The 13,836-nt window shown below is 30.1% G+C and overlaps 1 protein-coding gene across 1 annotated transcript; it reads right to left on the bottom strand.

Moving 5' to 3' along the window:
- Positions 1-253: 253 nt before the first annotated feature.
- LOC128397593 (probable basic-leucine zipper transcription factor J) lies at positions 254-13,728 on the bottom strand. The gene is made up of 3 exons (XM_053358332.1): positions 12,731-13,728; positions 5,553-6,961; positions 254-4,751 (listed from the first exon to the last, which is right to left on the bottom strand). Exons 1-3 carry the CDS (start codon positions 13,008-13,010, stop codon positions 4,365-4,367), a joined length of 2,076 nt encoding a protein of 691 aa, XP_053214307.1. The 5' UTR covers positions 13,011-13,728; the 3' UTR covers positions 254-4,364.
- Positions 13,729-13,836: the final 108 nt, after the last annotated feature.

The raw sequence follows: 13,836 nt of genomic DNA, 5'->3' as shown, positions 1-13,836 counted from the left end.
CAACTTGTTTTAATCAACATTTGAGAGAGAGAAAAATTTTTAACCAATTAATCAAATTGTTGACAGAAAAACAATCAACATAGTCGTTTGTTAATCCACCAATAATTAAGTTAATTTAGTTTAATCCCTTTTCTTAATCATCAAGAATCAATCATTCTCATGGATCAGATGATCAGAAAGAGAGAGAGAATAACAATTTAATAGAGCAATTAATTGATTGTGAATAAATAAAAAGTAAAATTAGATTCAAAAGTTATAATTGAAAATAAAGATTTTTTTTTGAATTAATCCAAATAGAGACAAAAAAAATGGTAACTTGAAAAGCAATAAGATGAAGATTGAGGAAGTGGGGGTGAAAGGGTGTGGTGAGGGAAGAGGGGGATGAACATTAAGGTTCTTCTCTTAAATATTTTCAATAAAATCAATAGTAAATAATAATAATTAATAATAAAGTGATAATAGTAAATTAAAATAGATAAAGATGATAAGTTAATGGGGAGAAGAAAAAAGTTGTTGATTGTTGTCGACTTGAAGCGCAAAAAAATTAGGTCAAAGTTGAGAGAGAGAGAAAGTAATTAATAAATTAGCAAGAATTAATTAATTATATAAAATTGAGATAAAGAGAGAGAGAGAGAGAGAGAGGAGAGAGGTGATGATGAAGATGGAGGCGATAAAATCATCTAATAGAAACCAAGCGAAAGAGCAAAAAATGCAAATGAATGTGACGAGAAAAATTAATCGTAATTAGTTAATTGTTTTAAGTTAATCACTAGAAACCATTTTTTCAGTTCTTGTTGGTGATTAAGTCTCTAAATTGTAGAGTTAAAAGGTTAATCTAATGATGAGGTTGATCCACATTGATTGTAACATGTCTTGATTGGGATTTAATTGTGTTGATTAAATTGATTCCATCACCAGTCGTCCAATTGATTGTGAAGAAAAAAAAATCGACTCCAGTTAATTAATTGGTGATCTTGATGATGATTTGGTAATTATGTTGTTTATGACAAAATATCTTCTTCTCTTGTTGACTTGGATTCGATTCGAACGAAAAAAAAACTTTCTCCAATTAGTTAATCACAATTTCGAGAGGAAAAAAATTACGATTCGATGAGTTTGGTTGATTTATGATTTTCCTTGGTTCCAAAATCCTTTGATTGTTGAATAATAAGAGTTTTAATCAACTGATTGTGTTGATTAATTTAATTGTAGAAACAAAAGCAAAAACAACAGATCACAAATGTAACAACAATTAGTAGTTAATTTGATCTGTTTTTGGACAACATTTGATTTTCTGTCTTCATTGTGAATATGAATTAACTGTTTAGGTTAATCAATTGTTGTTAAATTGTTGATCATTTGAAAAAAGAGATTGGATTCTCAAAAGGTTAATCCAATTGAATGGGAATGGCTTTCACTTTTAAATTGTAATCAATTGATTGTTTTGATTGTTGTGATTAAGTGTCACCAATTGTGGATTGATTGTTAAACATGAACAATTTGAATTAATTAACGTGTGCGATGTCCAAATGGTCAATTTAGTTTTGTGGTTAATTATAATTGCGATTGGAGGACCAGAGTGATGTTGATGGAGAGCAAAGTTAATTGTCAATTTGATTGGAATCACAATTTGATTACAATCAATAACGTTAACAAAAAATTTTTTTATCATCATTATACTGATTTAAATTAAATTGTCATCTGTGATTGTTGTCAAATTTAAATTAACAACAAAAGTAACGGTAAATTTGACAAAGTTAATCACTACGATGAAATTTGTATGAGTTTGATTGTTAACAATTAATGATAGAGGATAAACAATATATTAGATTTGATTTACACTGGGATGATCAATGATGATTACAATTAATTAGTATGACAAAAACAAAAAGTCAGAATCAAAAAGACAATTAAAAATGATTGTAGTTAAATTACAACAATCTAACAAAATCAATCACTTTCGTTTTCATGTTTACATTTACAATTAAATTATTTTTTTTTATCTTTGTTGATAGTTAATAGTTGATAGAAAAAAAAAGTTTCTTTTTCTCAATTAACCGGAAATTAATCAACAGCAATTAATTTTCACCAGAGAATTGAAAAGATATCATTGGAAAAAGGGTAAAGAGGAAAAAAATGATTCCACAAAGGTTACAATTAAAAAGAATCATCAACAATTAAGATGATGATAAGATGATTAATGAGAAAAAAAGAAAAGGATATAAATCATAGAGAGAGAAAGACTTAAGATAATTAAAAGTAAAAAGTGAGAACAATTAGAGTATCACAAATAACTACAATTAATCAACAATTAACTGAAGTAATTGGTACCATTAATAATAATAGTTTACAGTAACTGGTGTTTGATAAGTTTGATAATCACAATTAAAACAGATTTTGGTAAACAATTAATTGATTAATGTTGAATGTTAAATCTCACTCTGGGTGAAATAGACGAGAAATAACAATTAACGTTAATTACGAGTTAATTGTTGTACAGCCAAAAAAGGGTAAGCATTATAACTTATGAAAAAAAAACAAAATGCACAAGATACAATATATAAAATGATATAACTTGAATATGACAAAAAAAATGCTTAATTGTTGTTACAAATTGTTGAGATGAGTATAAACAATTAAATCATCATTGTTTACAGGTAATGATGATGTTGATTGTTACAGTTTAGGTCACAGGTTTCTTTTTGTGGGTAAAAATCAAGGAAGTGGACAATCAGAGTAACAGGGAATCAGGAAGGAGGCAAAAAATATCATCTAGAGTTTTATGATTAAAATTAATTGTTAACGGGAATCACAATTAACTTGGACAAGCCTCAATCTCATCGATTGTGATTTTTTCTTAAAGTGATTTCTTCTTGCTTGTTTAAGGACACAAATTGTTTAGCGTTTTTTTTTTGGTTAGTTGATTGATTGATTAGTTAAATCAAATTGCAGCAGGAAAATGATTTAGGTTGATGATGATGATAAGAAAGATGATGAAAGTGATGAAGATGAAGATGATAATGCAAAAAAAGTAATAGGTTTTTGTTATCACACATCAGCCTTGGCTTATGATCACTTGATGTATCTCTCAATCTAGGTGACAATTGGGAGAGACAAAGACGAGGAAAAAAAAAGTTTCATGAATCAAAAAGTTGGTCAATTGGTTAACTAATTATATGAATGGAGAAAATAAATGATTTTAAAATATATGAAGATAATCAATCGTCTAGGCTTGATGGTGATTGGGTTAATGTTGTATTTCTAGGAACGATCAGCAATTAAAGTTATCATCCAGATAGATCATGATTAATCAGGATAATCTGTCTACCAGAATGAGACAAACAGTTTAAGCTGATGGATCAACAGAATGAGGGATAACTTATTTGCATATTTAGATATTATGTAAATATGCAATCATCAGTTAAGGATCATCGTAATTACAATGATGATAGAAGAGAGAGAAAAAAATGGAACAAAAATAGCATGAGAGAGAGAGAGAGGAAGGTGTTCACCTAAGTGGTTTTTGCATGTGAATTTGCAAAAATGGAGGAAAGGAAAAGGAAATAGGAAATTAGGAAAGTGTTTGTATGTTGATGTGGTTTTTAGTTTGTTGTTCCTCTTGTTGATTGTTGTTGGTGTTTTTTTGTTGTTGTTGTTGCTGATTCTTGATTTTTTTTCTCTTCTTGGTTTGGTGTCAACTGGTGTTGATTGTATGAGTGTTTTTTTTTACTAAACACTTTTGTTTGTTGAGGACAAAAAGTTGATTTAAAAAAATTAGATCGATTTGATTAATGTTGGTGACAAAAAATTCTGTTGATGTGCTGATGAGATGTTGAGTGTGTGTTCGTGTGCTTTCATGTGTGTTGATGATTTAATTGTTGTCTTCTACAGAGTAAAAAGACTTCCCAATTGGAGAAAGAGGTTGTTGATTTATTTTCTGTAGTCAATTCTCTTGCATCTTGATTGTGTTGTTGTTGATTTTTGTTAATTGTTGTTGCCTTGTTTTCCTTTTATGTTTCTTTTCCTTCTTGATCTTTTTCATCGTTATTAACTTGACGGTGTTTACGTTTTCTTGTATTGTTGATAGAAAAAAAAATTCCAAGCTTTAAATATCCATCGAAGGGGATTAGGTTAATTCTTGTGGGGGTGGTTGGTGTTACTCTCGATTCTTAGTTTTCATTTGTTTGCCAAAAAAAAAAGATTCTCATAAAGCGTTAATCCGATATTCTGATCATCTTCAACGTGTATAATCATCATGGTTTAAAGTTGTGGTTTCGTGGCGGAAGAAGAGGAATGGGGGACGTGGAGATTGTTTATTTTCGAGGAGGAAATGGTGTTGAGTTTCTTTGATTGTTGTTGGCGATTTAAGATGATGATTGAAGTTTCGAATAGTGAAAATCTAAATCCTTTCTTCTAGCAAAAGGTAGTTTACAATCACATTTCTTGTTCATACAGAAAAATGGTCCCTTTGCATTTGGTGTGGTGTTGTAAACGTTACCATCAGGTCCACCATTGAGAACGATGTCAGAGGGCATCAGGGATAAATTGTGAACATCCGAGGGCATCACTGAAAGGGTGTGCACGTAGGCAATACAGGCGACCCATTTGAGGTAAAGAGATCGATTTGACCACTTGAAACATTGAACGTGTCCATAGGAGGGAAACTTTATTCCAACGTAGAGATCGTGTCCATGAGTGCACATTGATGATATTAATCCTTCCTTTTTAATTGATTGAATACATTTCCAATTCTAATTGATCGAGAAAATTAAGGAAATAAGGAAGAAGAAGAAAAAAAAATACAAAAAGAAAATAACAACAATTAGTAAACAATCAATTGTGTTTATCAAGGTGAATCAGACGGATAAATTATCATCTAATTGAGAGAAAAGTAAAAGTAACAAAAACATAACAGTTAATTACTATTACAATTATTTCAACTATTTAACCAATTATTATATTATTATTGTAACAAATTTGACAGCTATTAACAAACATCATTATCTTATCAACAAGTAAATTGAGTACAATTAAGTGACGATACAGAACCGATAACTTTCATTTAAATTAAAAATGTTAATTTTAGTTAATCGATTTCCTATTCAAAAATGACAATCCTGATAACCTGTCATTTGCATTTACCGTTATGTGATATTATATAAATGTAGTAAATATATTGTGTTATAAGTGTTATGCAAAAAAAGTAAAACCTATTAGTTCATTAACCTGATAATATATTATCATTTAAGAAAGGGAAGGAGAGATGAAAAGGAAGACAAGGAAGAGAGAGAGAGAGAGAGAGAGAGAGAGAGAGAGAGAGAGAGAGAGAGAGAGAAAGTGAAAAAAGTGATAAAATAAATAATGATTTTAGTGATAAAATGATGTGGTAAATGCTAATAATAATGATTAACAGAATCATAATATTAGTAATCATCATGATAATCAGATAATCAAAGGTTTATATCTGGTCATGATTTGAATTTTCTGTCATGTTTATTTACTTGTGCAATATTGGGTTAGGTGTGTGTGAGTATTATTTTGGTGACACTTACACTTGCCGAATCATAAACATTGATATGAGATGTACCGTTATCTGATTTATCAACAACTGATGCTAAAATGGCGATACTTCCGTTAACCTGGAGACAGGGTCGAGACTCAATTGTAGCTGTACCAATTTCTTGTAAAATTTTACCCGACATGGCTTCGACCACGGTGGGTTTATGTTTCATTGGGATGACCAATAATCTTTTAGAACCATCTTTATATGGGTGAAGAATATTTTTTACAGCAAAAATCCAATTAAAGGTTCGATGAGATGAGATTAGTTTAAAATTATGGTTAACCAGGTAAATCCAGCCCTTATTGGTGGCGAAAACTAGATACTCATCAACCGATCGATCAATACTGATAACTATACCATCACAGGAGAATTGGTTACAAAGTTGACCTGTGGTCGCGTTAAAACACCGGACATTACCATCATCACAACCAGTGTAAAGTAATTGAGATTTAGAATCTAGAACCAAAACTTTGACTTTATCCTTGTGTCCAGGGAAAATTTGATTATCAGAAGGATTACCAAATTTATATCTCATCACAGTTCCATCATTAAGTGACTTGTAAACATAACCATTGGATGATGTTTCCAGGGTAAGGACGGAATTATATTGCACTTTATGTGTATTGAAGCTACGATTTGAGGTAAACCGAGGTGGAGGACCAACAACTTGACTAGAGGCTCCATTACTTCCGGTTGAACTTGATTCCTCATTCTCAGTGTTGTTATTATTAACCAAACTGTTATTATTATTAATGTTGTTAATATTAAGGTGACCATTGATATTGTTGTTGTTGATGTTGTTATTATTAGTTTTTCCCGAACTGCTGATGCTACTGGTGTTACTATTTGTGCTGATGTTACTGTTACTTCCGGATATGTTGCTTACAATTGAAGCAGCTGTAACTGGTTTCATTCCTGAATGATGATGGTTATTATTATTATTGTTGTTGTTGATGTTGATGTTGTTGTTGTGATTAAAATTTTGGTTCCTTTGATGGAGGTGGTGGTTTGAGTGATGATGATCAAGTCCGGTAGTGTTGTTGTTGTTGTTGTTGTTAGTTGATGAAGATAAGGTCATTGATGATTGGGGTGATGAGATACGTCCTACGGTTGCCGGATAGTCAGATGAACCCGATGAAAAGGTTACACTACTTGAAGATTCAGGTCTTTCATAGGTTCCATTACCGGTTGATGAGCCCAATGATGAGCTACCACAGCCAATTGAACCACCACCATTACCAGAAACTCCGGTTCCTTCAGAAATGGTTTGCAAAAGATCAGCAACTATGTTGTCCATTGAAAAGCTATTAGACCCAGATTCACTTCCATTTTCACGTAAACATAAACTTGAATTTTGAAGGTCATCATCACTGTTGAATCGATGGATTGCCGAAAAATCTGATCAAAAAGAAAGAATTAGAAAAAAGAGAAAGTTAATTATCGAACAACAATCAATACATTAAAAGTGAAAGTAAAAGGAAAAGGTGATAATCATTAAGGAACAATGAATAGATTGTGATTTCTACAAAGATTATTATCAATGAGAACAAATTATTTAACAATTAATTTGATCAACTATTATATTTATGAAGAAAAACGTGAAATCCTATCAGATTAATGATTAGAATTAAAGTTAATAACAATCAATGAATATTATTATCAAATTGTCTACAATTAATTGAGAAAATTGTAACAAAAAGTAATTGTTAACCACATTAAATGTATCATTTTATACTCATGATAATTTAACGATGAAAGGTAATCATTATAATCATATTAAGTTAATTAAGATGATTGTTTAAAAATAGTCTCAATAGAATAACAATCAATTTAAAGTGAAATAAATTGTCACAATAAACAGAAAATTTAAATGATTAATTTAAGTTTGGAAATTGGTTCATCATTTAAGGAACAGAATTGATTGTTAAAAATGATAATAATCAATTTGGTTTGAAAGAAAAATCAAATTGTTGATTGATTATCAATCTTAATCACCAGAGAAGATCAATATTAATTCACAGAAAATGTTGGAAAATAAGAAACAAATTAATAATTAACAACAATCAATGAAAACGAGGAAATAAATTACGACAAATTAATCAACATTAACTGTAACAATATAATCATTAATTAAAATGATTAACATTGGTTTAAGTAAATTAGAAACAGAGAAACTTAATATTGAGAGTTAATTGTTTCAAATGAAACATTTACTCTTCATTGCATAAAATCATTAACCAATAATCATCAGATTAATGATTACAATCAAGCAAATATCATCATTATTGATTATAATAGTAACTAGAGATGCTCCTAGTTTCTTATCATCATCATCATCATCATCTTTAAGGTTACCTGACACGCAAATACTAATAATATAAATACATTATTATAAATACAATATATTGATCCAATGGCAAGATTAAGTTAATTGTGATTAATCAATTTCTCCTGATGAAAACTGTTTTGTTTCTCATATCATTATCACAACAATTAACATAATAATAATAATGATAATTGATTCAATTCAATTAATAACCTTGCTCCAATAAATAATACCTTTTAAATGATATGTGAGATTTAAATTTCCCTTGATTGGAAAAAATTGGCAAAAGTTAATTGTAATTAAAATTTTCTTCTAACTACAATTAGATTTGTAAAGTTGGAAAAAGAAATGATTGAGAGAAGAAAAAAAATGATTTGATTGATTTAAATCAAAAGGAAAATACAATCAAATGTAAATTAATCAATTGCAAATTGTTGGTTCTCTCAACCAAACATAATCAAGGCGAAGAAGAAAAAAACTTTAATAACAATCATCTAACCAGCAATTTAATGGTTATTGTGATTATCCCAACTGATTTAGCAACGAAACAATTTCCAAATTCATGATGATTTGTAAATGAATGATAAACAAGTTTCATGTGAAATCAGATACACATTGAGATCTAATTTTTTTTCTTATTATTATGATGAAGATGATGATGATTATACTAGTAGGTTGGAGAGAGAGAGAGAGAGAAAGGAAAAAAGGTAAGATGATGGCGAAAAGATGAACGACCAATGAAACATGAAAAAGATGAGATGATGAGAGTAAATTGTAAGGATGAATAAGTGAGTAAGTGAGTGAGTGTAGATACGATTCTCGCCCAACAAGCAAGAGAAGAACACAAAATACGATCTCAATCGGAAAAGGATGTTAGCGAAAAGGCCACGACCCAACAATTCACTTGTTTCTCAATAATAATCATCATGAAAGTTGTTTAACAGGTTACAGGTAATCTCTTCTGTCGTCTGGGTTAAGAACCTTTTCTTTTTTTTCTTTTTTTCATCATCTCATTCACTTTCTTTACTTTCTCTTTCTTCCATTTCTCTCTCTCTCTCTCCTTTTTTTTGTTGAATTTTTTACTCTTCTCAAGCTTAACTTCTCACTCTTACATAAGCTGATTTTTGCATTTGTTTTTTTTTCTTGGTGGTTGTGATCATGTTGATGCTCTTGTTATCATGTGTAGTTGGTTATTATTATTATTATTATTGTTGTTAGAGGTTGATAGTAATGAGACTATGATTGTAATAATGATGCGATCTCGATTAATTGTATGTTCAGATATTGAGATGAGAGTGATCAAGATGAAAGATTGGGGAGAGAGAGGGAACCTGTTAGGTTAAAGGAGCAAAGAGGAAGAGGAAGAAGTGAGCAAGTGAGAGGATTTTGAGATGATGAGACTTGAAAAAAAGTATTGATGATGAGGTAAATTGCCTCCACAAACAATCAAGAATCAAATTGAATGGAAGTTACTAAAAAAACAGAAGCAAGAAAAAAAATAGACAAATAAATGCATTAGTTTTGTGTTATGGATCGAAAGGTTTTCTTTACACTCTTCAGGATGATGATGGTGAACCACCGCCATCATCCTGCATCATTTCAGAGAGAGAGAAGATGAGAATAAGTTGATATTAAGCTTTGTTGTCATGATGATGAGTGGATGATGATGATAGTTTACACTCCATTCAATCTGACCTGTTCCTCTGGCTTGCGCTGAGTTCCATCAACCCAGGATCAAGTAGAAGCTCAAGATGAAGAAAAGGTCATAGACCCATTTTGCTGGTAAATTATTTTGGTAACTTTTTTTTCAACATTCTTTTTGGTTTGTTAATCAGAAAAAAAGAACATTTTTTTCATGATAAAACTTCATCTTCATGGTGAAAACAAGCAGGTCCGATGGTCTGTCTTCTTAACATCGCAAGATGATTACGATAATCAACACTATTTAACTTTTTAATTTACTCTTCGTATCTTTCCAATCGTCACTTTTTCTTCTTACACTTATGATGATATATCTTCCTCTTTTTTATCGTCATCATCATTTCTTTCTTTCTCTCCCACTCTCTTTTTTTACCAAATATACTCTCACTTTTCTCTCAACACTCCCTACAGACTTTTCTGTAAACGGAAAAAGGATTTTCAATGAAAATGTATGAATAAGTGAGAGAGAGAAAAAAAAGAGCAAAGTAAATAGAGAAGAAAAAATTTTAAAATCTTGTTCTTAATTCATATTCTGATTCTTAATTTTTCAGATTCCATGATATAAATATAAACCATCATGTAGTAGTCACATATTTTGTAAGATGTGTACCAACTTGGAACAAAGATTTGCTGTATAATCATCATCATTATCATCGTAATAATTATTACCGATATTCTTACACAATCAATTAAAGTTAATTGAGTAAATTACTATTAACTTTTTCTCTTTTTTTTCACAACAATTGAACTTTACTCAAGTTTTTCACTTAAATCATGTTCTCTTTTTCGAGATAGAACAACTTTTTTATTCTTTTTCTCCTACTCCTTTTATAATTTCGTTCTAACCACTTTTCTTATCGAATTTATTTCGTATAATTCGTTTCCTTTCCTCTTTCTTTTTTTTCTCTCTCTCTCTCTCTTTCTCTCTTTCTATCATTCGTTACTTCGTTCCGTTAAGTTTCCAGCTCATTCGTAGGTGAGAACAGGATAAACAATTATTCAAATATATTTATACATTTCATTTATATATAAATATATTCAATTGTATCTCAATAATTGCAATAATAATAATAAATGATAATAATAATACATGTCAGAAGCTCATTTAATTCATGCTGATCACACAAGGTGTGTACACACAAGCTGTCAACTCATCAACCAGAAAATAACGGTAACTTGTGATACCCAATTTACGAGCTCATCTGTAATATTATTATTAGAATCATCATTACAAGTCAATGTATTTTCATCATCTAGTTTTTTTTGTTTCACTTTCTCCTTACCACTTACACCTCCTACTCTTTCATTAGACTCACTCATTCAATCTCTCTCTCTCTCTCTCTCTCTCTCTTGCTCTCCTTTCTCTCAATAATCAATCGATGATGAAAATTCATCTACGTATCAAGCAAATGTATATCAACGAAAAAAAATTTCATCGATTTACCAACATGATAAAAATCATAATAATAAAACTGTTTGTGATAAAATGGAAACGAAAATAATTGATGATAAAAATCAGAAATATCGATGATGGAATCGACTCGAATTTTGTTTGTTTCATTTTCTACCTTTTTGATGATTTTCGAATGTATCTGTCTCTCTCTCTCTTTTACCGTTAGATATAATTTTAGATGTGTGAGATGTTGATTTGTCTGATTTCTTGGTTTATTTACAATTTGCTGTTCTACAACATTCGGGAAGAGAAAAAGACGAAAGTTAATTAAAGATACAATTACAAACGACTGATTGTAATCAAGATAGAATAAAGAAAATTAATCTGATGTGATTCATATGATGATGATGATGATTGTTGATGTATTGTTTTTCTAATGGTTTAGCTACTGTTTACAGAATGGAAATCAAATATTATCGTTACGATCAAGTTTGATTTGTTCATTACGATTGTTGGATGGAAAATCTGTTCAAATATTAGTAAACTAATGCAACTAATTAAAAAAAAAGGTAAAAATCTCATTAATCCATCAAGAAGTTGTGGGTGAATTTATATACATTTGGGTATATGTAATTATCGTTGAAAGAGGAAAGTGTTCAGTGAGTTGGTTGTTTACGATTACGAATTGAAAAAAAACATCTCATCCCTTTTAATCATCATTTGATTATTATCATCATGATGATGATAATAATGTCGTAATCATAGAAACAAACGTGAAGATTGTAAACTAAACCGTTTAATTTGATTTAATTTAATTGTTGGTTGGATTCTTTATATTATTCTGATGTTATATATGTTTGCTTTCTAATCGATTGTTGGAGAATAATTTTTTTTTCTATTCTTTTTCTATTCGACAAAGAAGAAAAAATTAAATAACAATTTTTGACATGAAAAGTGATAGAAATACGATTAAATTAAACAGAATGTAATCGATCAAGAGAATTGAATTGTTGATTAGATTGTGAATTGTGAACAAGTTAAGAGAGGAAGAGAGAGAGAGAGCGAGAGAGAAATTAAGTATTACATGAAGGAAGGGATTGACTTGCAACTGAAGAGAAAAAAAAGGTAGAAAGAGAAAATGAAGAGAATAGAATAGAAGAAAAAAAAGAGATTAGGTTGATATTCTGAAACCATTTTGTATTGTTATTTGTCTTCGATTAGCAGATTAATTTAAATGGATAATTCATGTAGATATGGAGCATGATTTGTTTGTCGAAAAAGGTTGTTGGTCAGAATGTTGAACGTTTATATTGACAACAAAACGAAGATTAAATGATTACATGAGAAAAGAGAGGAAAAGATTAATGCGATTATTATTGTTTTTCCATCGTTAAAAATGGTTAACAACAATAACGATTAATTAAGAAAGAAAAGATTTTAGAAGGGAGAGAGAAAAGAAAAGAAAATAAGGTGTAAGGGAAGAAAGAGAAAAGAAAGGGAAGAAAAGAAAGAAAGGAAAGAGGTAAAAAGAGAAAAGGGCGAGGAAGAGAAGAAAATAACATACGTAGATAGAAAATATGTGAGAGAGAAAAAAGAGAGAGAGAGAGATAGACAGAGGAGAAAGATGGAAAATGATGGAGAGAAAAGAGAAAAGAAAAGAAAAGAAAACAAGAGAACATATTTTGAGAAAAAGAGAATAGAATTTTCAATGGAGAATAAAAAAAGAGAATAGAATTTTTATAATTACCATCAATAGGAAGAGGTAGACATGACATTTCACCGATTAATTTGGTCTTTCTCTTGACACATTCACTTTTCTTAATCTCAATATTATCCAATTTGGCAAGTAGATTTAATTTAAGAGCAGTGTAACTGTTGATTAGACTTTCGATCCGGTTAATCTCACGGTAAGTATCTTGCCATTCTAAATCCAAACGTTTCTCCTCTTTCTCGATTAATTGTAGAAAATTACAATTGTCAATGGTTAGAGTTTGACATGAATTAAGATGGTGATTGTTGAGGTTCATATTGTTGACTAAATAACTAGAATGTTATTAAATATTAATATTCTCGCTGATTAATTGTTCGTTTGTTATTCTTGTTGATGTTGTGGTTGTGTGGTTTTCGTTGTTGATTAGGTAAACACAAACACTTTCATATACACTGACTGTATATGAAAAGAAAGCTGTTGATACTGTTGGTGTTTTCTGATGGCGATGTTGTTGTTGTTGTTGTTGTCGATGATGATGATTATTATTATGGTGATGATGATGTAAAGTTGATGTCAAGTACTGACAAAACTGAATAAAAGACAGATAATGAAGAGGGAGAATCGGATGGAGAGAGAAAGTAATGGAAAGATGAAGATAGAGAGAGAGAGAGTGAATGAGTGAGTTTAGTGAGCGATTGAAGGAGAGAGAGAGAGAGAGAGAACTGAGAATCTGCCTGTTGATGCCTGTTGGAAGATGATGTTACTCTTTCTTTTCTCTTTCTACTTTATTCTCTTCTCTCTCTTTTCTCATTTTATTCTCTTTTTTTTTCTTCTTCTTTTGGGCTTAGTTTTTTTTTCTTCCTCTCTCTCTCTTTATCTCTTTACTTGTTGAATACACACACGAACGAGGGTGAAAATGAATGAGAATGGAATAAATGGTTAGAAAAAAGATTCTTTAGACAAAATAGAAAGAAAAAAGAGAGAGAGACAATTTAGAGAAAGAGTAAAATGTGTGGATGAAAATAAGAAGAAACTAAAGTAAGAGAAAGAGTAAAAGTCTTTCTTTTTGAGAGAAATTCTATTCGACCCCTTTTTCTTTCCCCTTGTTTACATTCGTTGCTTGGTAACCACTTTAACCGATA

This window comes from Panonychus citri, unplaced genomic scaffold, assembly GCF_014898815.1.
Source record: "Panonychus citri isolate SS breed McGregor unplaced genomic scaffold, ASM1489881v1 Contig00033, whole genome shotgun sequence".
NCBI lineage: Eukaryota > Metazoa > Arthropoda > Arachnida > Trombidiformes > Tetranychidae > Panonychus > Panonychus citri.
The sequence above is the reverse complement of the archived record's forward strand: the minus strand, read 5'-3'. Positions and strand labels throughout refer to the sequence as shown.

Excerpts from the sequence above, each read along its gene's own strand:
- LOC128397593 (XM_053358332.1), bottom strand. The coding sequence starts at position 13,010 with ATGAACCTCAACAATCACCATCTTAATTCATGTCAAACTCTAACCATT. Across the intron at positions 6,962-12,730 it reads TCTACCTCTTCCTATTGATG|ATTTTTCGGCAATCCATCGA; the intron begins GTAATTATAAAA and ends CTTTTTGATCAG. Across the intron at positions 4,752-5,552 it reads ATGTTTATGATTCGGCAAGT|AATTGGAAATGTATTCAATC; the intron begins GTAAGTGTCACC and ends TCGATCAATTAG.